General features: G+C 41.1%; 1 protein-coding gene across 1 annotated transcript; it reads right to left on the bottom strand.

The window, feature by feature from the left end:
- Positions 1-2,104: 2,104 nt before the first annotated feature.
- Scrg1 (stimulator of chondrogenesis 1) lies at positions 2,105-21,221 on the bottom strand. The gene is made up of 3 exons (XM_028889266.2): positions 21,009-21,221; positions 4,856-5,108; positions 2,105-2,301 (listed from the first exon to the last, which is right to left on the bottom strand). Exons 2-3 carry the CDS (start codon positions 5,095-5,097, stop codon positions 2,247-2,249), a joined length of 297 nt encoding a protein of 98 aa, XP_028745099.1. The 5' UTR covers positions 5,098-5,108; positions 21,009-21,221; the 3' UTR covers positions 2,105-2,246.
- Between the last annotated feature and the right edge of the window lie 4,719 nt (positions 21,222-25,940).

Here is a 25,940-nt window from a genome sequence, read left to right as displayed (position 1 = left end):
GTCCAGAAAGGAAGTGAGACATCCTTTGTTGAATCTGGTTTTATTGCCAGTGCATTCATTGAAGAAAGACCAATTAAATGGAATGCTATTTAGACAACTGATTTATTTTTTTTAACAATTGAATTTCTTCATGCGTTTTAAGTGATGTGATATCTACAAACATGTTCTGACAGGTATATGCAAGGACTCTTTAAGAGGAACAGAATTGAGATTACCCAAAAGTTGTTTGACTCAGCCTGTAATGCTCTGCTGAATGGATGCCAGTTACTATTCTGTTTGGGTCTCCAGAAACAGGACCTTCGAGGTTGTGCTTCAATGAATAGTGTTTCTGTTCTGTCACTAAATGGTATCTCTGAATTGCCTTCAAGATATGATGGGTCTCAAACTTTCCCCCACAGTCCTTTTCCAGTTCCCTCTGTTTCCCTATAACAGGCTTCATGTTTATGAATAATAACTTTATTAAGAGGACAGCTTTGTTAGAACACATGTTCTGAGAAGACATGTCTATCTTAAGCATTACTAATAGCCCAAGAATCTTAATAATGGCTAGCGCCTAGCCTGCATGTAATGCTTTTATAAAATGGAAGTTCCTGAAATTAACTTTTTTGGTTACTATGAGTCCACACTTATATTTTAAAATAGAAGATTAAACCCCAAAGCTGTCTCCTCACAATTAGAAAATTTCTTTCTTTCTTCCTTCCTTCCTTCCTTCCTTCCTTCCTTCCTTCCTTCCTTCCTTTCTTTCTTTCTTTCTTTCTTTCTCTCTCTCTTTCTCCTCCTCCTCCCCTCCTCCTCCTCTCCTCCTCCTCCTCCTCCTTCTTTTCTTCTTCTAAGTAAGGTCCTGTGTAGCTGGACTCAAATTGTCTACATAGCTGAGAATGTCCTTAAACTTAAACTTGGGATCTTTCTTGCTTCCTGTTCTCAGTGCTGGGATCGAAGGCATGGGCCACTATATCCTGTTGTGGGATATTCATTAAGATCCGTTTATGCTGTGAAACATTTGTTTAATGATGCAAAGACGGGTTACATTTGTTTGATTAAATAAAATTAACCTGGGGGCAAGAGGCTGAGTCAGCAATTAGCTGACAGGAAGTGCTAGGGGGGAACCATGTGTAGCTAGGTTCTTACGTGTGGGGGCTGAGCAGGAGGAGCAAGGAGAGAAGGTTCGACACTTGCCCTTCAGCTTCTCTGAGGGAGCAGAATGTTGCCTCAGCCTTTGAATCCTAAGTTCTCTAGAGGGATAAAGATCTAGATAAAGTTCCTTTTAGCAGCTGTGATAGAGCTTGTGCCCGAGGGAAGAGAATTCCTGCCTGGTTACAGCTGAGGATTTGCAACCTTCGATTAGCAAATTTAATTTGTGTAGTACTGGGGTTGACCCCGGGGCTCTGCATACTGCCAGGCATCTACCAACTGAGTCACACACCAGCTCTCTCTGTGTCTTTTAAAGTGCACTTTTTAATTTTTTTTTTTTTTTTTTTTTTTTTTTTTCCGAGACAGGGTTTCTCTGTGTAGCTTTGGAGCCTTTCCTGGAACTCGCTCTGTTCCTGGGTTTCCAGGAACCCGCCTGCCTCTGCCTCCCAAGTGCTGGGATTAAAGCACTTTTTTTAATTCTTAAAAATAATGATACTTCAGGCAAATATATCATGATCTTAAGGATACAACTGTATGTTTGAATGGCATTCAAATCCTGCTTTGGCTTGTTGTGTATCTTAAACTCGAGTTAGAAAAATGGAGCTAACAATATTACCTTTAAGGTGTTTTTTTTTGTTGTTGTTATTACTGTTTTTTTTTTCATAACAGCAAAATTAAAATGTACTTAAAGATGAGGCATATGTAATAATACTTAAGGATGGGTTCTTCTTTTCCTTTTTAGTAAAAAAATGTGTAGCTTCCCTTCCAATAAGTTCATTTATTATCTGGTTCTCTCTGTTCAATTTGCCTGGTCAAAACTCACAATTAACAACCAAAGTTTTCTATCTTCGAATCAGGACTGTGGCTATCCATTGGGGGACAGGACTCTTATTGAATGTAGTGAAGTCCTCCTAAATAACAGTCTTCTAGCCAAACATTTTAATCAGTGCTAACAACGACCACAGAGACAAGCCAAATGGAAATAACTTTTATTGCCGCTGTAGCCAGGTTTATACAATCTGTGCTTTCATATGCTGGGTGGAAGTCAGAACTGTAACTTATAATGAAGTTTGTGGGAAGTTAGGGACCGCATTCTCCGGAAAGCATGCAGATCCTCAGTGATTGTTGCAGGGGATCACAAAGGAGATCTTCGGTCCAAAGAAGACATCTCTGAAAGAAAGAACACCAGTTAAACTCAGCCAGAAACTGAAGGGTATGTTAGTCTTTTCTGGATTGAAAGTGGACGGGGCTTCCCAGGGTTTCAGATAAGACTACTCATTGTAGGTGAACCAAATACAAAAGGATGAGTGGGAGGACTTCCCACAGGAGCCCCAAAGACCAAAAAGGTAACTGCGTTTTCTTCCACCCATTTACCATGAATGTTATGCTATTATTTGTCTAAGTAAAAGGAAGCAATAGATAATTTCAAAGCCTTATCCAAAAGAGTTCACTCTGATGTGGAGATGGGTTATGAAGTTTAAATTTGGGGGTAAGAAGAGATGGATCAGTAAACATTACTTAGAAAACCATTAAAAAAATTTTAAAATATTTATATTTATTTAAATGTTTATCTGACTATTTTAAAATTTTATTAAATTTATTCTTATATTTAATTCATTATTTTATTATATTTAATTCAAATATCTCAGCTTCAAATTTTATACAATAAAAGTGTTCTAAAAGCTATTCTTATCTTCTTGGGTAGAAAGGCTAGTATAAGGTAACATGAAAAAATGCATGGAATAGTATAAAATTGTATGTACAGGGTGTTATGATTCTGATTTACTAGAAACACACTTTGCAAAGTGATTCTGTCGCTACTGAAAAAAGAAATCTCAAAGTTAAGGAGAAATGGTTTCTGTATATTTATACCTCTATTTAAATGTAACAGTAATAATCACAAAGTTATATCAGAAAATATAAGCCCACTGCAATAAATTGATTTACTAATCCAATAATGAAAAAAAGCATTTTAATATTGATTGGCACTTAATTTCTACAGCATAGAAACGTGTTTCATGGGGTTAATTAACACAGGTTCTTGCATTGTGTAGTACAGTGTTTCTGAAACTTCATGGTGCTTGCGAACCACCCGAGGCTTGTTGACCTCCAATGGCGGGGCCTGCCCTGCACAGCCTCTGATTCAGCTGGTCTGCACTGGGGTCCCGGGGTAGGTGTGCACTCAATACACACTGCTCAGGAAACCTCACTTTGCGAACCAGCTGGGTCTGAATCTGGTTTTTGTCTCCACAGTCACATTAGCTAGTTACATGAGGTGTCACCTGTTACTTCAGCCTGCCTTCCCTCAGGAAGAGTTTTATATCTGCCTTTTCTACCTTACAGGTTCTTAGAAGGCTGAAAATATGTCAGATGTTGAAAGCAATTTGAAACAGCATTAAATGTCCAAGATTATAGCATTTGAAACAGTCTTTAATCAAAAGAAAATAATCTTAAAATCAAGAACTAAAACTATTGATTAAATCTCCCATTTTTTTTAAATTAACATATACCAATTTTCCAAAATATAAATTGTTTTTAATTTTTAATTAACTTATATATGGAGCTGGGAAATCCTCCCATGGTCCTTACTGACATTTTCTGTCCCAGTTATTTACTTGATGCTGTTCATTAACTTGTTCAATCTAAAAAAAAAATTAATCTTTTTTTCTTTTTTTTTTTAGAGCTGAGGACCGAACCTAGGGCCTTGTGCTTGCTAGGCAAGCGCTCTACCACTAAGTCCCCAACCCAATTAATTGTTTTTCAATGTTACAATGTCAACTTCGAGGTTCATTTATTTTACCAATAGATGATTGTTGTTGTAAGAACTGAACATAGACTTTAACAGGTTAAGGTATTATTTTTCACATCTTCATTTAAGCTTTGTTTTTGGTGTTTGTGACAGTCTCACTGTGTAGCACAGGCTAGCCTCCACCTCCGATCTTCTTGCCTGCACAGCTGTATCACAATTTATCAACAAGAACACTACACAACTTGAATGGTTCTGAAAACAACTGGGATTTGAGTTTACTTACGAGAGTAATTAATTTCAGCAAACCCAATTCTGAAGCTGCTCTAAGCCAGGCCTGATACCTCATGCTGTGATCCCAGCACTTTGGAGGCTGAGGGAGGAGGATTGCCAGGAGTTTTCAAGGTCTCAAGGTCAGCCTGGTCTATATAACAAGTTACAGCCAGCTTGAGCTATAGCTGAGCTTTTGTCTTAAAACAAAACAAAAAAAAAACAAAACAAAACAAAAAAAAAAAAAACCCATGGTAACTGAACCATGAGTCTATTGAGTGGATGAAATTTTTTAATACCTACAAAGGCTTTACTACTATCATTTGTACATAATAAACCTTCATTGTATGTTACATTTCTACAACATTCAAAAAACTGAAAAAATGTATTTCTGGGTTGTTTTTATAATCACGATAAAACAAAATAATTGAAACAACCTTATAAATAAATATGGAATAGTGCTAAAAATATGTTAAAGTTGCCCATATGATATTATATGCATTTATATAGATTTTCAAAGTACGTGTTTTAAAGATTTGTGTAGAGAACTCACTGGGAAATTTATCTTCATACCAGTGCTGCAAGGTGAAGATACTTATTTACAAATTAATCATTTGGAAAAGCATAAGACAATAAAAGATGATCTTTTAAGAGGGTTTTTTTTTTTTTACAAATATAGCAACACACTTTGAAATTTCATTTCCTTACTTTGGGCAACAGAGCAGTTCACTGAAATTGCAGTAGCAGATCATCTCACATCCCTTCCCGTCCCAGAAATGATGCTGGACGTTTGTGTCGATCAGAGTCAGATCCGACCTGCCCTCTGGAAGGCTGTGACAGTTGCGATCTTTTAGCATCTTTCTGTAGCAAGAAAGGCGACTTGAAGGCATGGCGTGGGTTCCTAACAGCAAAGTTAGCCCCAGGGTGATGAGCACCACAGATTTCATCATGGCTTTTGTTCCTGAGATGGAATAACAAACAAAAATAGGTCAGCATTTGTTGTTTAAAAGGTGGGATTCGCCTGAACATCAAATTTTGCATGCTGTCATAAATTTGAATATGAGGAGAGTTATTCTTTTCCATGCTCTTTGTGTTTCTCACAGTGTAACTTTCTGACCGCTTACATTTTTTTTTTTATTTGAAACACTTGTCTAAAAATTCAAATGTCTGGACACCACTTAAAAAAATAGTGAAGGGCCGGGCGGAGGTAGCACACACCTTTAAACCGAGCACTCGGGAGGCAGAGGCAGGCGGATCTCTGTGAGTTCGAGGCCAGCCTGGGCTACCCAGTGAGTTCCAGGACAGGCTCCAAAGCTACACAGAGAAACCTGTTTGGGGTGGGGCTGGTAAAAAAGTGAAGCTCAAGGAGGTGGGTCAAGACACCAGCCACACAAGCCTGAGGACCTGAGGTCAGCCCCTGGGAGCCATGTAAGAAGCCGCCAAGGGGGCTTCATCTGTTTGGGAGGCAGCTAGGCAGTGGTACCAGGTCCTGGGCTCACTGCATGAGTTGGCTGTTTGAACTGCAACTTATGCAGGGACGCTTGGCTCAATCTGGGAGGAGGGGACTGGACCTGCCTGGACTGAGTCTATCAGGTTGATCTCAGTCCTGGGGGGGGGGGGACTTGCTCCGGAGGAGGTGGGAATGGGGGGGGGGGGGGGAAGGGAGGGGGGCAGGAAGGGGGAGAACAAGGAAATCTGTGGCTGTTATGTAGATCTGAATAGTATTGTAAAATAAAACAAAATTTAAAAAAAAAAAAGAAGCCGCCAAGGGTGTTAGCATGCATCCGTAATTCCAGCACTCCTTTGATGACATGGAAGGAAGAGACAGGCAAATGGCTCAAAAGCCATGGGCCAGCTAGCCTGGAGCACACAGCCCAGCTGCAAAACCGGCAGAGATCTGTGGCAACGAGGCAGACAGCGAGAGAAAAACTGCAAAGAAAACCTCTGGCCCTCTGACTTCCACACGGGTGCCATGGCGTGCGTGTGCCTGTGCTCACTCATATGTGCACCAGTGAGTGCATACCTGTGCACACACACAAGAAAAAGTATTGGACGAGAACTACCAAGGGGGAGAATCTGCATTGAATAAGGTACCCAAAGTCACACATTTTTTTTTTTAATGTGTAGTCACTTAGGAACAACAGCTTTTAAGATAATATAAACTCACAGCCCTTTGTAGAATGACTAGGATTCCCACTGAACTTGGTGTTTCCTGTGTTATAGAACCATAACATGGTGCCACCCGACAGAGACAGAAAACTTATTTATGCCAATATTCACAGATAACAGTCTATAAATATATCCGGAATTTTTCTTTGGACTCATTCTTGTTACAACCTCTTATTGTTTTTTCTTTCTAATTTTTACCCACATAGACAACTTATCTGCAATTGAAAATGGAGGCTTGAATTCTTTCTTAATCATCTAGTATGGCCATGACCACCGACGACGGGGAAACTGCTAAGTGAACGTACTCTGTTGATGTAATTCTATCATTTCACTTACTGTAAAATCATTTTCCTTAGCTCCTACCCACTGGTCTTGGTTTGAACCTTCGTGGCCATACCAACAAGTCTAGTTCCTCAGGAGGTGATTTAATAGTGGTTCTGCAAGACTGGGATATTCGTCATGTCTGTAACCAGTCTCCTCTAGGTTCTGTGTTGGACCTGAAGGGAGCGGAGCTTATTGTAGTAAAGGAGGGATAATGGCATAGTATAGAATTCAGAATTATCATCCACAGCCATGCACATGGCACACTGCACTTTGCTAACATGCCAGTGTGTCTTCCTGGCAAAGAAGGAAGGCCGATAACGGCACATCTCTTTGCACATGACACTTTAAGGACATTCGTTTTCTTAAGACAGGGTTTCTCTGTGTAGCCCTGGCTGTCCTGGAACTCACTTTATAGATCAGGCTGGCCTCGAACTCAGAGATCTGCCTGTCTCTCCTGAATGCTGGAATTAAAGGCATGTGCCACCCCACCCCCTACCTGCACCCAAAAATGCCTGAGGCAAGTGGGAGAATTGGCCTTGAGGTCATAAGGAGAGCGGCCCCGCCCCTCCCTCATCAGCCGCAGCAGTGGGGAAAATGGTCCCTACTTCATGATGCTGCAAGAGTCAACCAGACAGGACAATGCTGGAGAGTTCACCCTGGTGGTGAGGACAAGGGAGAGCTGGTGGACTGACCAACCCTGCAACTACCCAGGCCCAGAACCAGGGTGATACATTGGCCCACCCCAGCATCTACCCCATCTGTGATCTGCTGGAGCACATGAAGGGACCCATCCTGCACACCCAAAGCTGCAGAATTTCCACAACACAGAGCAACAGCAGGATAACCAGGAGGAGTCCCCGTGAGGGCCCAGCATCCATAGTGTAGCAGAAACCAGAGGCCTCGAAACAGACCAATAACTCTCTGCAAGGAACACTTGCAAGTAAAGATATATATGGACCAAAGGGTTCACTGCGTGACTCACTGTGTCACACTACAGCTTCCATAATGAGATTGATCTTTTCCTTCTCTCTTTCTTTTTTCTCCTAAATTTATTTTATTTTTTTGTGGGAGCGGGTACAGTTGGCAAGGGTGGATACCAAGGGATAGGGGAATGAATGGGATGGAGATTCATGATGTGAAAGACACAAAGAATAAATAAAAGGAAGGAGGAAAAAAAGAAACATTTTAGACTATGATGCTCTACTGTCCATGAGTCTCTTCTACAAAATAAAAATATCACAACCTAGCGAGACAAAAGACCAAATAGGAAAGAGTGTATGGATCGGAGAGTGATCTCAGTGGGTGGGCTCCTGGGAACACAACCCCAGGGGGTTTGAGCAGGAGGCATTTAGTTACTTGTGAATTTTAATGGCTGAAGATACCTACTGTTTCTTCTTTACTACAAAGTCAAATAAAAATCCAGAAATAAAAAGAATATTTGTTTTTCATTAACATACGGAGCAATTGGTTTCAGTGTGGTGTTCTCATACACACTCACTTTATACCCTTCTCTTCCCCTCCCCCACCCTGTGTACACTTCCATCCTCCATTCCTGTACTCTCCCTCCCAAGTCCCCTTTCTGCCTTATTTTATATATTCGATTACCGTCTTCTTCCCTCGCCCCTTCCTTATGACCTCTTTTTCCTCTCTTCTGTTCTCCTTCCGGTCTCTTTATCTATAGCCATTTACACATCACACCACAACACACACACACACACACACACCACACGCACACGCACACGCACACGCACACAGGAGACAAGAGTGGACATGTGCGTGTTTGTCCGAGTCTTGCACTTTGAAAGAAAACAGTATTGCTGAAAGGAGATTAAAAGTAAGAGATCTCCAATGACTCGATACAGCTTATGAGTAACTCATCTTAGGTAAGATAGGAAATTTTGCATAAAGACTGATTTTTTTTTGTTAAATTTAGAGAATAAAAATCATATTCCTAAAAGTTTCAGATTTTATTTCATATTCTAATTTGAGTTAGTTACCTTTGACCTGGCTTGTAATTTTTAAAATTGGGCGTTCCTAATTCTTAAATATTATTAAAAGAAATGACAAAAATGAGATCTATTTATACAGTCTCTGATTTAATAGAGCGAGACATTAGTTCTACAGTGTATCATAATCTGGCATATATATGTATATTGTAACGTTCAAATGGACTTTTCACAGATCATAGATTAAAATTCATACTTATTTTTACTTTTGTTTTGTTTTGAGATAGAGTCTCACGTAACCTGTGCTGACCACAAGTGTGTACTTGCAAGTGTTCATTGCAGAGTCATTGGTCTGGTTCGAGGCCTCTGGTTTCTGCTGCACTATCTATGCTGGGCCCTCACTGGGACTCCTCCTGGTTATCCTGCTGTTACCCTGTGCTGTGGAGACCCTGCAGCTTTGGGTCTGCAGGACTGGTCCCTTCACATGCTCCAGCAGATCACAGGTGAGGCGGATGTGGGGGTGGGGCAACACATCACCCTGGCTCTGGGCCTGCGTAGTTGCAGGGTTGGGCTTGAACTCCTGATCTTCCCGTCCCCACCATGAAACTGCTGGCATTGCACGTGTGTGTGCCATCACACCTACGGTATTCACATGGTTAAAATGTGAATGCTATGAGGTGCTCTCATTCTCAACTGCTGCAATACCTTCTCTAATACCCAGGAGATGTAGTTTTTTCAAAAACAAAACCTTGTCATCCCCGACACTTTTTGCTTTTCAAGACTGGAGCCATCACACTGAGAATCTTTACTATGGGGCAGGAAAAAAAAAATCACAGCCATCAATCTTTAAGGAAGTATTTGTGTAGAACTAATGGGTTCCACTCATTGGGTAAAGTGTTTTTTGTTGTTGTTTTTTTTTTTACAGCTTTTTTGAAGTTGACATATGATAAACTGGAAATACTTCAAACATAGTTTATTAAGTTTGGGTATATGTTTTTCCCATGAAGCCACCACTACAGTCAAGACATTAATCATATAATTGCCCCTGTTTCCCCACATCCTTTTATTGTCCATCCCTCCTTGTGACCCATCCCATCCAGCAACCACTGATGTGCTTTCTGAAGCCACAGATAATATTCGTAGTCTAGAATTTGATATAAAATAGTAAATATGAAACCATACAATCTTTTATGTGGGTTATCTCAGCGCAGTAGTTTTGAGGTTTAGATGTTTTATTGCTAAGCATTCCATTGTGTGTACTACACGTTGTCTATCTATTTGCCTGCCAATGAACATTTGCGTCATTTTCAATTTGGGATGGTCATAATGAAAGTACTGAGAACACTTCCGTACGAGTCTTTGTAAGATCAGGGCATTTACCACTCTTGGGCAAATATGGACATGTGGACTAGCTGGCTGGCTTGGATGGTGGAGGCCATAGTTCAACCTTGGTGTCACTCCTCAGGAACCATCCAGCTTGGTTCTTCTTTTTGTTAATTTATTTTACTTTATGTGTATGTTTTGCCTGTATGCCTGTATGTGTATGTACCACGTGCATACCTGTTGGATGCCCTGGAACTGTATTTATGAATGTTCGTGAGCCACCATATGGGTGCTGAGAACTGAGCAAGATTCTTTGGAAAAATCAAGGGGTTGAAAAACTATGTAAAAATGTTTTAGCACACTTTTTTAAAGACAGGATTTCACTGTTTTTTGCTTGGCCTAGAACTTGCTATATAGCATACACAGCCTTAATGTATTGATCCATCTACCTTCGCCTTCTTAGTATTGTGATTACGGCACACACAACCGTGCCCAGCTCCAAGGGCACCGAGTGCTCTTAACTGCTGAGCCAGCTCTCCAGCCCCCACCTAGGTTCTTGAGACAGGATCTCTCATTGGGTCTGGGGCTTGTCAATCAGTTAGGCTGGCCAGGGAGCTCCATTGGGCCTCTGATCTCCACCTCCCCAGTGATAAGATTATAAGCATGCATTGCCGTGCATGACTTCTTTCTTTCCCACATGGGTTCTGGGGTTCAGACTCAGGTCAAGTTACTGTGTTTACATGGCAAGCACTTGATCAGCAGAGCTATTGCCCCAGTCCTAGTGTATTTTTACTTTTAAATAAACTATCAGGGCTGGGCGGCAGAGGCACAGGCCTTTAATCCCACCACTCAGGAGGCAGAGCCAGGTGAATCTCTGTGAGTTCGCAGGCCAGCCTGGTCTACAGAGTGAGATCCAGGACAGGCACCAAAGCTACACAGAGAAACCCTGTCTTGAAAATAAATAAATAAATAAATAAATAAATAAATAAATAAATAAATAAATAAAACTATCAGACTTTTTTTTTTTTTTTTCCTGGAGCTGAGGACCGAACCCAGGGCCTTGTGCTTGCTAGGCCAGCACTCTACCACTGAGCTAAATCCCCGACCCCAAACTATCAAACTTTTATGAAGTAGTTCTGCCATTTTATCTTCCCACCAGCTCTGCGGTTTCTCCACAGCCTCCAACTCCTGGTTTGGTCATGCTTCACACCCTAGGTATTTTAACTCGCATATAATGGTATCTCGTTGGTTTATATTGCCATCTCTTATTCACTGTTGATGTTGAGTCTCTTTTCATGCAATCATTTTTTTTTTTTTTTCTGGTGTGTTTTTTTGGTGAAGAATATGTTCCCGGGCTGGTGAGATGCCTCAGCAGATGAAAGTGTTTGTCATCAAGCCTTGGGGACCTACCTAGTGGAAGGAGAGAACTGACTCTTGTAGGTTGTGCTCTGACGGCCCCACCCCAAAATAAATAAATAAATAAATAAATAGATAAATAAATAAATAAATAAATAAATAAATAAATAAATAAATAAATAAAATTGTAAAAATTACATTTCAGGACAGTGGCAGTGCACGCTTTTAATCTAGCACTTGGGAAGCAGAGGCAGGCGGATCTCCGAGTTCAAGGTGAGTCTGGTTTACAGAGGGAATTCCAGGACAGCCAGAGCTATTCAGAGAAACCCTGTCTTGAAAAACAAAACAGGGGTTGGGGATTTAGTTCAGTGGCAGAGCGTTTGCCTAGCAAGCACAAGGCCCTGGGTTTGGTCCTCAGCTCCAGAAAATTAAAAAAATTTAAAAAAACAAAACAAATTGCATTTCAATTCTGTTGCTCATCTAAAAAAAAAATAATTGGATTATGGCTGGGCATGGTTGTGTGTGCCGTAATCACAATACTAGGGAGGCAAGGTAGATGGATCAACACATTAAGGCTATGTATGCTATATAGGAAGTTCTAGGCCAAGCAAAAAATCAGTGAACCCTGTCTTTAGAAAAAGTATGCTGGGCTGGAGAGATGACTTAGCGGTTAAGAGCATTGGTAGGTCTTCCAGAGGTCCTGAGTTCAATTCCCAGTAACCACATGGTGGCTCACAACCATCTACAATGGGATCTGATGCTCTCTTCTGGCCTGCAGGCATAACACGCAGATAGAGCACTCATACCAAAAAAAAAAAAGTATGCTAAAACATTTTTACATAGTTTTTCAATCCCTTGATTTTTACCAAAGTATAGGCACCAAAAAAAGGAAGAAGAGAAAGAACGGAGGAGAAAGGAGAAAAATAAATAAAAGACAGAAAAAAATAACTGGGTTGCTTATCGTGCTGGTTTGTTTGGCAATGTGATGTAAACCAGAGTCACTGGAGAGGGAGCCTCAGTTAAGCAAATGCCTCCTTCCGATTGGCCTGTAGGTACATCTGTGTGGAATCTTCTTGATTGTTAATTGACGTGGAGGGCCCGGTCCACTGTGGGCAGTAACCCCTCCCCTGCAGAATGTCCAGGGGCTGGCACAAGAAAGACAGCTGGGGCAAGCCAGTAAGCAGCATTCCTCTGCGGTTCCGCTTAGTTCCCGTCCTTAGCTTTCTGCCTTGAAGTGTGTATGCTGACTTCCCCCAGGGATGAACTGTTATCTAGACGAAAGAAACCCTTGCCTGCCTAAGTGGCTTCTGGTGATGGTTTTCACCACAGCAACAGAAAGCAAACCAGGACTTATCTTGCCAAATTTTGAGAGTTCTTCACACATTCTGGATATAAGTTCTTTATTAGATATATTTGCTTTTTATCTGTCTTTCAATTCAATCTTAGCAACGATTTCCAAAGAACAAAGATTCTCAAAATCGGTAAAGTATAATTTAGTATTTGATTCTTCTGTGGATCACGTTTTTGTTTTTTGTTTTGTTTGTTTGTTTTATCTAAGAAATCATTGCCTTTCCAAAGTTCACAAAGGTTTTCTTCTATGTTTTCTACAAGTCTTATAGTTTTGGTTTTACATTTGGGGTCTATTTTAGTTCATTGTAAGCAGTGCATCATATGAATTCAAATTTTTTTTTAATGTAGTTATCCATAATGTCTGTATTAGATGTTTAACAAGTTGCTTCTTTTCTCCACTGAATCTCCTTTGCCTTCGTCAAATGTACTGGCATTTATGAGTACAAAGTCAGAGCTGAAACCCTAGAGGAGAACCTCGGAGGAATGCTGCTCACTGACTCAATCCCAGGCTCATGTTCACTTTTACATAGATGTGGGCTTCTTCCCATGTCCATTCTTTTCCAGTTCCTCTACTTGTGTGTTTTTACTCCAAACTGAAGCGTCCCCCCCCCCCGCCCCCGTTTTGTTCTGGTTTTTCAAGACAGGGTTTCTCTGTGTAGTTTTGGTGCCTGTCCTGGATCTCGCTCTATAGACCAGGCTGGCCTCGAACTCACAGAGATCCAACTGCCTCTGCCTCCCGAGTGCTGGGATTAAAGGCGTATGCCACCACCGCTTGGCCAAACTAAAGTTTTAATTCCTGTCACCCTGTAACAATTCTTCGACTCAGGTAGAGTAAGCCCTATAACTTTGTTCTTTCATAAAGTCTTTATGTGTTGTTTTGTTTGTTTGTTTGTTTGTTTTGGCAAGGCTAGGTCCTTTGTATTTGTGCACAAATTTACTTGCCAATTTCTATAGGAAAATCCTGGTGGAATTTTTATTGAAATGGAATTAACCCTTATAATATTGGATCTTTAGACTCATGAACTTATTTTTCCATACTTACATGTTTAATTATTTGTAGCTTTCTATTTCAAATGTCCATTTTTAACCTTTTTATGTTAAAAATATTTAACATAAGATCTACCTGCCAAGAAATTTTTTTTATGTGTGTGTGTGTGTGTGTGTGTGTGTGTGTGTGTGTGTGTGTGTGTGTGTGTGTGTGTGTGTATGAGACATGTGTGTGCAGATGCCTGTGGATGCCAGAACAGGGTGTTGGATCCTCTGGAACTGAAGTTACAGGAGGTTGTGTGCTGCCCATGTAAGCACTAAAATATGAATTCAGGTTCTCTGCAAGAGCATCCTGCACTCTTGGCAACTTCTCAACTGAATCTCCAGCCTTGTGATGCTATTTTAAATTCTCTGTCAAGTAATTTGCATATCTCCCTGTCCTTATGATCAATTTCTAGATTTTCTTGTTATTTAGCTTGGATTCTGTTTCCCTATTTTTCATTTTCATTGACATGTGTGTTTGTGTATGTATATTAATGTCTGCACATTCAATTTAAACAAATAAAACAATACTTATCACCTTTCCCAGTTTTGATGAATCAGCTTTGTACAAGAGAAGGACTTCATGTGTGAGTTTTCTACCTTTGTGCTTGTCTCAACAACTGTCTTTGCTCTAAGCTGTCTGTGGGTTTCTAGAATATGTTTATCCATGCTTCAAGACAGGTGAGATTGTAGCTGGAGAGTTTCTCTCCAGCTCCCACCGAGCCCTGGCAGTCCCGCAGCCCACTTATAAAATAAACACATAGACGCTTATATTATTTAAACTATTTGGACTAAAGGCTTAGGCTTCTTGCTATCTAGTTCCTATATCTCAAATTAACCCATATCTATTAGTCTATAAGTTGCCACGTGGCTTGTGGCTTACCAGTACCTTATAGCTTGCTTTTCATGGCAGCCGCTGATGGCGTCTCTCAGCCTCAGCCTTCTACCTCTCAGCATTCTCCTCCTCCTTTTCTCACCTACACTATCCTTCCTGCCTGGCTACTGGCCAATCAGCGTTTTATTTATCAATCAATCATAGCAACATATATTTAAAGCATACAGGACAACCCATAGCATGAGATGGGAGCCAATCCCCTGAGTAACTCTCAGGAAGGTAGAATGTTGGATGTGTGGTCCAACTCTCCTGTCTCCAAGTAAAAGCTGGGTACTGGATCTCTTTACTTATTTATTCTATGTTTTGCTGAGGACAAGAGCCACAGGGATGCACTCTTGTTTAAATTTCAGTGTTTTCTTTGTCGCTATGAATGTAGCAGATGCTTGGCTCTACTCAAAGACAAGCAAAGCCAAAACTAATCCATTTGATCACACCAAGAACACATGCAAGGTTATATACATAGTCTGACTCTGCCATCCCCTAAGAAATGTGCTCTTGGTTTTCTTCCTGCTCTGTGATTAACGACTTCATATTTCTTTGTTTTGTATAGCTCCCTGGGAACTAGTACACACTGACCTGATTAGCATTCTGAGCTAGAAGGACAGAAGCCAGCTCCTGTGGTAGGACCAGGAAAAGTTAGGAGACAAGCTGCATGATCCAATTCCTTCCTTTACTCTTCAGGGAAAAGCTGAGCTGGGACTTCCCTCCTGACTGCATAGGACACTGTGCTAGCAGCACAGATTATGTTGAGACTTTCCTGTCTGTTTCTATGTGGTATGCACTCATCCGGGGTACAGGAGTCATGCTACTGATTATGGGATTTCTCACAAAGAGGAAATTAACCCAGGAATTGTTAAATTGGTGTCTCCATGAGGAAGAACAAGGTCCTCTCAGTGTGCCATCTTGCTGTTATCACTGTCGTTTGTGTTTCCATGGCTTGGTCTTGCCTTTTAGTGCGTGTTTAGACATTTTACTCATGTGTACGTTATAAGCACCTCAGTATATATTTTTCATCACTCAATTATATTTTAAGAATTTAATTAATGAGAAATATATACATTCACCCATGCAGTCATTTCAACGCCATAAGACCCATAGTTCTATGTGGTAGAGTTTGGCTATATGAAGGGCACCCTTGCCGGGCAGTAGTGGTGCACACCTTTAATCCCACCATAGATGACTCTCAGTTCGGGGCTCTGAGTTTTCTTTCCCTGAGCTGCAGCCTAGGGGCTGTCTTAAGAAGTAGTGGGGGCACGTTAGAGCTTTCCTCTTTTGTCTCAGGGATCATTATCCTTCCTGACTCAACACCCATTATCTCCACGGGTGTTCATTTCACACACACACACACACACACACACACACACACACACACACGCACATCTTTGTTTTATTTTGTATTGTTTTTGTGAAACAGGTAAAGCCTGTTTTCTGTTACTCCATATTGAGCAGAAACAGAACTCTGTAGTGCTCCTACTGTATGAACCCATCTTTAGAGAAATGTGAAGGGGATACCCACATCTTACAGATTCTAAATATCGGCTGCATTCCTCCTTGGTAATTTCAATATTTAACCTAAATTATCAAAGTCATGCTTTGTCTATTACCCTCCCTTAACTGAGGTATGATCCTCCAATTCCTGTCACTTGCTTAAAATTAGTGGCTATTGGATCCCAAAATATAAATAGGAGTCATTAAAGCCTGCACAGTGAACCACTCAGGCTGCTCTTTTTATTTCTGGCACCATCCTTTTCTTTTTTTTGTTCTAGATAAAATACAGCTGCTGAAATAAAACCTGGAATTGTTTTCTCCAAGATCTGATCTTCACGTCTTTGTCGGATAACTGTAGATTCCCAGATCAAGAACAAGCTAGCAAGAGTGTTCTCAGGAAGTACAATCAGCACTAAGGATGGGGCGGGGGGATGTCACAGGATGCACTAGTTGGGGGACTCATTAATATAGTTCCTAAATAACTGTGTCAGAGAAGGGAAAAGAAAAGCAAGCTAGTTTATCTTGTTTAACCCAACAAATATTTTTCGTGTTTCCTTTCTAACAAGAACTGTTGGAAGAACCAAGAACACCAGATGAGTTCGAGAAAATAAAAATAACGAGGGTAGACTCCACCACTAACTCCACCCAGGGAGTGATTGAGTATTGATACTATCGAGACATTACTCAGCTGAATTCGAAGCTCTTGTACAAATTAAACACGGGAGCTATGGAAACACAGAGCAAGGCAGCTGGCTGTGAGGTGGTTCTGTGACAGATCATGGAAAGCTTTGGATAAGACACAAATCTGGGCTGGTGAGATGGCTCAGTGGATAAGGACACTTGCCATCAAATTCTATCCTGGGGAGAGATTACCTGACCTGAGTTTTATTCCCAGAACCCACACATGGCGCAAGGAAAGAACTGGTTCCTATAAGTTATCCTTGGATACACACACACACACACACACACACACACACACACACACACACACACATAAATACACAAACACATACATTTTAGGACTGGAGAGATGGTTTAGCAGTTAAAATCCTTTACTGTTCTTTCAGAGTACTGGAATTCAACTCCCTGCATCCACATCAAGCAGCTCACAACTGCCTGTAACTCCTATTCCGGGAAATCTGAGCCCTCTTCTGGTCTCTGAAGGAACCTGCACAATGTGATACACACACACACACACACACACACACACACCTCTTTTTGGGGAAAAAACCATTCTGTTTTTGTTGTTGTTGGTTGTTGTTTGTTTGTTTGTTTTTGCATTTTCAAGGTAGGGTTTTTCTGTGTGGTCCTGGCTATCCCAAAACTCTCTTTGTAGACCAGGCTGACCTCTCACTCAGAGATCTGCCTGCCTCCTGAGTACTGGGATTAGAAGTGTGTGCCACCACAGCATGGCATTAAAAAACAAACATAGTTTTAAAAATAACTAAATACTGACTTATTCATTGTAGATGCATGGAACATACAGAAAAAAAAAGAAAAACAGAATAAAATACCAACTAAGTGTCTTAGTATAGAGAGGACTGTTGTGGGCATTGCAGATTTCTATTCAGTTTGGTGGTGCATGCACAATGATGCTAATAAGAAGAAAGTGAGCCAGAGGCAAAATCCAGGGAAACTCAATCATATATGTACTATGCAGAAGATAAATCAAGAGAAAGACATTATAAACCATGAAGGAGATTGGGAAAGCACAGGGTCACAAGACAATAATAGGTCTAAGTTCAAAGGTCCAGTGAGTGGAAAGCTGAGAAAACCCGTGTTGAACTGGATATTTACTGAAGCTTGCTTCTTCCAGCTTCCATTACAGATGTACATAAATAAACAAAATAAATATTTTTAAGAGGATACAAAGGTGCTGGAGAGATGGATCTGCAATTAAGAGCATTTCCTGCTCTTACAGAAGACCCTAGTTTAGTTCCCAGCACCCACGTCAAGGAACTCACAAACCGCCTGTAACTCTGGGGAAATCACACTTGTGGTGTACACACACACACACACACACACACACACACATACACATACACACACACATACACACACACACACACATACACACACACACACACACACACACACACGCTTTTTTTTTTTTTTAAACTGGAAGGAGCCAATTTCATAGAACTTCAAGAATAATACTTTGGTAATAATTAAATTTGGGATGGACATAACTTCTGCATTAGTTAGGGTTTCTATTGCTGTGAAGAGACACCATGACCATGGCAGCTCTTATAAAGGAAAACCTTTAACTGGGGCTGGCTCACCTACAGTTTCAGAGGTTCAGTCCATTATCATGGTGGGACATGGCAGTGTGCAGGCAGACATGGTGCTGGAGAGGTAGCTGAGAGCCCTAGATCTTGCAGGCAATAGGAAGTGGTCAGTCTCACTGGGAGTAATTTGAGCATTAGGACAGCTCAAAGCCCACCCCCACAGTGACACACTTCCTCCAACAAGACCACACCTCCTAATAGTTCCACTCCCTTTGGGGGCCATTTTTTTTTTTCTTCAAACCACCACAATATCTAAATGAAAATGGTGAGTAATTCAGGAAGATGATCCTAAAAAGTCAAGGTTGGCCCTAGACATGTGAGAGTAAGCAGGGTATTTATTGATGGCAGTGAGAGCAACGTACCTGACAAGGAGAACATGAAAAGAAGAGGCAAGAAGGGGTGTGGGGTGGTCTGAGGCTTGAAGAAGAGATGCCAGCATCACGAAGACAAGTACTGAAGCTTAAACACATTAAAAAAAAAAATCACTCCAGCACCTGATTCAATGCTTGACTCAGAAAATAAATGGAAACATTCGCTTAAGGAATGAGCAAATACATTTCTGGAAAAGCCGGTATTTGCCATACCATGGACCTCACATCTGTGCCAGGGCACAAAGTAGTGTGTGTTTCTGGCCAAGGCTCAGTCTACAGCAATGGAAAGTTCCATGCCTGGCAGGCACCTATGGTAGGCTTTTTTTCCTAATTTTTTTTTTAACACTTTAGAAATTACACGTTGTAACTGAAGCCTTCTCCTCCTTTACTTAGTTCGGTTCAGATAAATACTTTTAATTCTTACATAACAAATGGAAAAGCATCCAGGCTGGTTTGTTCCCTGAATATATTTGTCATTTTTATTTTTTTAAACCAAGAATCACCAACCATGATCCTTGGAAATCCATCAAAACTTTATGTTTTTCAAATGCCAGCCAAAGTGAGAAGACTGGTCATTTTGAAGGAAATTACTCTCCATTTTTTTTCTCTTTTAGTCCATGCACATGTGCTTCAAATTCTTCCTGGAGAACATTCAACTTGCAAGAAAGCTCAATCAAAGACTGTAGAACTGGAGGAACAGGAGAGCCTTTGAGGTTGGTCATGCTCTGGTTTTCTAAAAAATTCAATTTGGTGACCTTAATATTGTTCCTAATGTTGTATGATACCACTTATACCCAATATTGGTATACTTAGACATTTACATACACCCATCATACATTTTGTCAGGAAAAAAAAAATCACCACAGAGGACGCAGAATTACAAAGAAGGCAATTTCCACATAAGCACCAAATCATTGCACTGTCATTTGGAAGGGAGCCTCGCTCGAAGTTTAGTTCTGTGAGAGTTTTTGGCAAGCTTTTGAATGGCTGGAGTTAAATGGAGACATTATTAAAAGAAAAAAAAAAAACCTAAACTAAGCCATTTAATGGCCAAAACTAACAAAGAGATGTAGTTTAAGCATTCAGCTGGTTGTGGTGGAGCCTTCACCCAGGCAGCTGATGTCAGTTCTGGGAACCGGTGTCCAGAGCAGTGGAATAAACCAGCGTTGATGGATTAGGCTGCAAGAGCGGTCCGTTTTCAGATGTCTGTCAACAACTAACGGGAGAGAAGTAAGCCTGCAAACCCGATGGACAACTCCAGCCCCGAATGTTTGACACTTGGAAATTTCAAAACAGTAGTTGGGAGAGATTAACACTGTTGTCCTAGCTGGGCACTGGAAAAGAAAACAGCTATTTAAAAAACTCTCTCCTGTTCTTATCAGCTGTCTTAAAGGGGGGTTGTGCTAGGACAGTTAGATTCTGAAGTGAAATATCTCAAATGCCAAGGAACAGAAGTGGCATGGGAAATGGATAAGTCTCTTAACAATTCCGGTACCATACGTGGCAGCGTAGGTCCTGAAGATACCTTCAGTCTTGGGAAAGCAGTCTACATAATCACTGAAGGAGATCTGCCTTCAGGCTTATCAGAGCATGCTATGGGATGATGCTAACACTCGATCTTGCAGCATTTTAATTTCTTTTTTCTGGCCACAATAACTCATCAGAGGAGAAAAGGATCAGTCATGGGGAAAGATCCCGTAGTCCGTGCAAGTAACTGAGTCAAGAAACCTTCAAGAAGTATTTTTCTAAGTCCTGAAGGGAGAGTGTTCTCTCCATCTCAAGGTTTGGATGCGCAGACTCTGTGCTGTGTTCCATGGTGAGAACACCAAGGATGCAGTCAATGAATTTCCTCTTTGTGTCGCACGTTACTACTAGTTTCTTTTCAGGAATCGTAGTTTCTAAAAGCAAAACGATTTGCTTTCTTTAACATTGCAGTTAACTTCATGTAGGGGATCGACAGAGCACTCTTATGTACTTCAACACCCACACCTAATTCTGAGGGGCAGGGAGGCTAGATGCGGAGTCTATTTGCATATTAAATGAAGGAGAGTGAGTAATCGTCTCTTCTAGAACATTTGGTCCAATGACTTTCCCCATCAAGGACCCACATTTGCTTCCCTGTTTTGACCAGCTTCTTTTGCTTTCTCTCAGGACCCATCTCTTTCAAAGTGCATGTACCATTTATTTCCTCAGAGGACTCCTCAATCTCCATGTCTTCCCCCTCCTCCATTCTGCACACACATACATTTCTGCTCCCATCTACAGCAGCAGTTTAGAAGAGAGTAAATGCTATAAAATGTTTGCATAGAGAAAATGTCATACCTTTTTCTTTCTTTCCAATCTTATTGGCAGAAGAGTCTTCTTAAATGCTCCAGCTCCCCGGCTAGTTTGGGCAAAGGAGAGAGAAAGGAGGCGTTGGAAGGAGGCTTCTTACAAATGGACCTTTGTCTGCCTTGTCTCTGCCTGGGATTGACAGTCTCTGCTCCAGCCAGGAAGGAGGGGAGAAGGGGAGTGGAAAGAGACAAGAACTGCCTCTCTTGACTCTTCCAAAGCAGAACGAACTAAGCAGTTTCTTCACAGAGGGAAATAACGAGTCTATACAAGAACCTCCGTGGTGCAGAGTCTTGGAGCAATAAAATTTGAAACCTTGGGATTTAAAAAGAACACAGAGGGACTTTTACCTTAAGAGAAGTTTGGAGGTGGGTTGAGGGAGGAAAGGGGACGAAGCAGAGGATATGTTACTTAGGAAGAAAGGCGAGGGTCTCTTGTCCGCTCATGATGTCCCTCACCATTTATATAACTTATGGCATTTTGATAAAGGTATTTTGAAGTTCATATTTCATCCTTCCATAATTTACCCATTTGATGAAAGCAAAGATAAATAAATAAACAGCAAATTATTTGGGTCTCAGAAAAAAAGGACACAAAAGGAATTGACCATATTTTTGAACAAACAGTAAAATTTTAGAAATTCTAACCTCTATTTAACTATCTTTCAGTTAGTTTGTTGAGATCGGGTCTCACTGTATAGCCCTGGCTGGTCTAGACTTTGCTATGTAGACCATGTTGGCTTCAAACTTGCAGTGATCCTCCTGCCTTAGCCTCCTGAGTGCTGGGATTACAGGCACATACCACCACACCCAATTTTCATTTAGGCCTTTTAAACTCAATTAGGAGCAATGTTATAGGAACTAGAGACATTATAGCAAAAATAGATGTATGTAGGAAGAGAACAGAGAAAAGGGTATCCCAGGTTCTATTAAGAAAAATCACGATGGTGAAGGATAGAGCAACAACTTTGGGCATGACAAGTAGCTTTGTATGGCTGAAACCAGAGATCTTGGAAATAAAATTAGAGAGATAGGAAGAAGTAAGTGATTGAAATACCTCCAATAACAAACATCATGCTCTAGTTACGTTCTATTGTTGGGATGAAGTACCCTGACAGAAATCAACTTAGAGGAGAAGAAGGATTTGTTTAGTCACCAGTTCAGGTTTCAGTCCATGAAAAAAAAAACAACAGTCAAGACAGCAGGAACTCCAAGCAGCCAGTCACTTCACATCCACAATCAAGAAGAGAAAGAAAGGATGCGCACATGCTCACTTGGTTGCTTGTGTTCGACTTGATTTCTCCACTCTTATACAGTTCAAGACCCTCTGCCTAGGGAATAGTGCTACCCATGGTAGACTGTGTCTTTTTACATGAATTAACCAAAGATAATTATACACACATATGTCCACAGACCAACTCTATGTAGACAATTCCCAATTGAGATTCTTTTCCTGGGAGATTTCTACATTGTGTCATGTTGACAATTAAAGCTAAGTATCCCATCAAAGTGAAAATCTGAATCTGGAATTTTATCCTGAAAGCTAATGAGAAAGTGATAGAAAAATTAGAAATGATGACCCCCCCCACCCCCATCTCAGTGTGAAAGAATTATAGTGTGAGTGGAAAGACATTTGAGGTGAGGATGATGTTGGGGAACAGAACTGTAGCAGTAATCCATAAGAGAAAACAGGTAAAACTGAATTAGCAACACAGGGGAAACTGAGTCACTCGGTGAGTAATGATGCTGTGTTTAAGACAGGGGTAGTTAAAAGAAAGAGCACATTAGGCTTGGGCCTTGATGGGCTGTCATTCATGTGGAAAAAGAATCCAAAAGGGAGAGCTGTTTGTTATTCAAACAGGAAAACAAATATAAAAGTTTTGGCGAAAGCAGGAGTGGGAAGACAGAAATTAGTTACTTGGTAAATGTTGAGTCAAGGAGCATTTGGGAATGTTTAATTGGCAACTGGCTGGACAGACCTGGAGCTCAGGAAGGAAAAAGCCTGACTAGAGAATCAGAGTTTACTAATTAATCAACTAAATGCCAAATCACCCCCAACTATATGACTTGTAGAGTTTCTCAACTAAGTGATAGCTGGAGCCACAGCTGTGCCCCCCAAAGCTTACGGTGATTTGTGGTATGCTCATTACACGTGCGGATGTATCCCGCCTCTTTATGACCTTCTGAAATGGCTTCTGTTATAGTATCTCTTAATATGTGAGGACATATCGTAGATGTTAGGTAGCTTGCCCAAGGCCACACAGCCAGAACACAACAGGTCAGTGCAGTTCTGGTGCCTTCACTTTTCACTGTTGTTCTAGAATGCCTCTCAGAACAGATCACAGAAGAGATAGTAGTGCCGGGACCAGAATCTTCAGGCTCGTCAACCTCCAAGGGAGGTGAAAAGGAACAAGGGGCAGCCAAAGAAGAACTCTGAAAATCAGAAGAGTGGTAGAAGTCCAAAGGAAGAGTATTTCAGTAAGAATGAAGTTGGCTGTCAACGGTAGCTCTGGAGAAGCGATACATGCCCACGCTCATACAGAGGTAGGTCAAGAAAAGCAAGGTTCTGGTAGACCAGTGTTTATCTGCTGCCACGCTTAATTTTGTCAACCTTACACAATGTACAGTTGCTGGGAAGAGTCTCAGTGAGGGATTGTCTGCATTTGGGTTAGCCTGTGGGCATATCTGTGGAGAAATGTATAAATGAAGCTAATTGGCATGGGAAGATCTAGCCCACTGTGGGAGGCACCATCCCCTAGGCAAAGGGGCCCAAACTGTGTAAGAGCAGAGAAATTGAACTAAGCACACGCAAGCATGTATGTGTTCGTTTCTCTTTGCTTTTGACTGTGGATGTGATGCGACTAGCTGTTGGAGCTTCTTGCCTTGACTTCCCCACAACAATGGACTGTAACCTGGAATTGTAAACTGAAATAAATCCTCCTTTTCTCTAAAATTTTTCCTTCCTTTCTTTTTTCTGCTTTTTTTCTTTTCTTTTTCCTTTTTTTCTTTCTTTCTTCCTTCCTTCCTTCCTTCCTTTTTTTTTTTTTTTTGAGACAGGGTTTGTCAACATAATCCTGGTTGTCCTGGAACTCATTATGCAGAACAGTCTGGCCTCGAACTCACAGAGATCCACCTGCCTCTGCCTCTGGAGTGCTGGGATTAAAGAGGGGCACCACCACAACCAGCCTTTGTTAGTTTGGTGTAAGAGTGCAGAAATATGAGAAAAATGGAAAGTGCCTTCGCTGCATCTGAAGTACTGCTATGTGCTTTGCTGAGCGTGCGTAGATCTAGTTCAGCAGTGGGGTGCTCACCTGGGATTCCCTGCCATCAGGGCCTCCTTTTCTCTTGCGTTCCCCTGATTGTGTTGCTCATTCAGTCTCCTTTGTGTTCCAGGGCACTTTACATTATCATTTATATCCAGCAATCCCCAGGTATACAGCATTTCTGGTACTCATTCCTGCAGGCTGGCTTCACATGGTGTGCAGCAGTTCTTGGTTATGGTCTCGTGGTCTCTGGATCACATGTGAGCCACCTAGGTAAGCATTCCCTGAGGACACACATTTGGACCCTCAGCTCCCAGTTAGATTGTCAGACATTTATTTATTACCACCTGGGCTTTCTACTATGTCAGGGGAACATGTTAAAGATTGTTAAATATTGAAAGATTTGCTGTTACCTCAATGTCTTATATTACATAGAACTGCCCATTTTGAGAAGCAATTGAGTTGCAAACCCAGACCGGCAACTAAAGAATTTGCCCTTGTGATTTTTAATGTGGGACTCAACTCTGGCATGGTGGCACACACAATCCTAGCACTGGGGAAACCGAGGCAGAGGGATCTCAGGTTTGAAGGCAGCTTGAACTATGTAGTGAGACCCTGTCTCAAAAAAAAATGAGGCTCAAAGTTGAAGCCAATATTTGTTGTTTTGTGTAGGGATCCCCTCCCCCCCTTCTAATGGGTTGTTATTCAGATTGTCTAATGAACCTTGCTTTTTGTTGCTCTGGAGACTCCTCCCAAAGTGAACATTTTAAGTGACAAAAAGCCAACATTTTAAGCAAAGTCGTTCAAATACACTACCAGATTTCTAGAAAAATATAGCCAATTCTGCTTTTATAGTTCATATTTCAATAATGATAAATGTGTTTTCCTGTATTTTTATTTATACATATGATCATTTCTAGACCCCAAAAAGGTTTGCTACAAATAAAAACTCACAAATCAGTGACAGATGATTTCAAAGCAAAATAATACTTCATGTAGAACTCAAACAATTCCATTCAAAGAACCTGCATTACGTTTGAAAAGGGGTCTAATTTGTATTTCTTAGAAACAACAACAACCATAAAATCCTTGCAACCAGATGAAGTCTCAGAATTATCTGGGATATAAATAATCTCAGACATCATAAATGTTAGGCTTGTGGGGGGAAAAAAACCAACAACCCCAGCCTCTGTCAATCCTCCCTCTGCTGCCCCCCTGGGGCTGATGCATATGCCCGGATTCACTACCTGCTTGTCTCTTCCACAGCTGACCTCTTTTTCTCGCTTCCTTCAGGCTCCAGTCCCTCGGGAATCTCTGAGGTTGGGAGTCTGTGCAGAAGCAGCAGCTGGTTTCTCCCAGCAGAGAGGCAGGGCTTGTCCTACCTGCGTATCCTTGACAAAGGAGTCACAGTATCATCACACAAACTTAAAGCTAATTCACAACATGTTTGTCGAAATCATAAGCAGTTTCAGACACCATACTGTCTAAACTACCTCATAGTCTCCTTAGTTCAAAAGGAGCGTGCTGTCCCGTTCACCTAATTGTTTTTGTTTTGTTTGGTTGTGTTTGTTTGTTTTTCTTAAAACTCTTTCAAAGTCTCCCTCAAGATTTCTATAGAACCTGGGACATCTGTGCCTAGAATCGTTTTGTGCAACTAGGTT

The sequence above is a fragment of the Peromyscus leucopus genome, chromosome 17, assembly GCF_004664715.2.
Source record: "Peromyscus leucopus breed LL Stock chromosome 17, UCI_PerLeu_2.1, whole genome shotgun sequence".
Taxonomy (NCBI): Eukaryota; Metazoa; Chordata; class Mammalia; order Rodentia; family Cricetidae; genus Peromyscus; species Peromyscus leucopus.
This window is presented reverse-complemented; position numbering and strand designations above follow the sequence as displayed.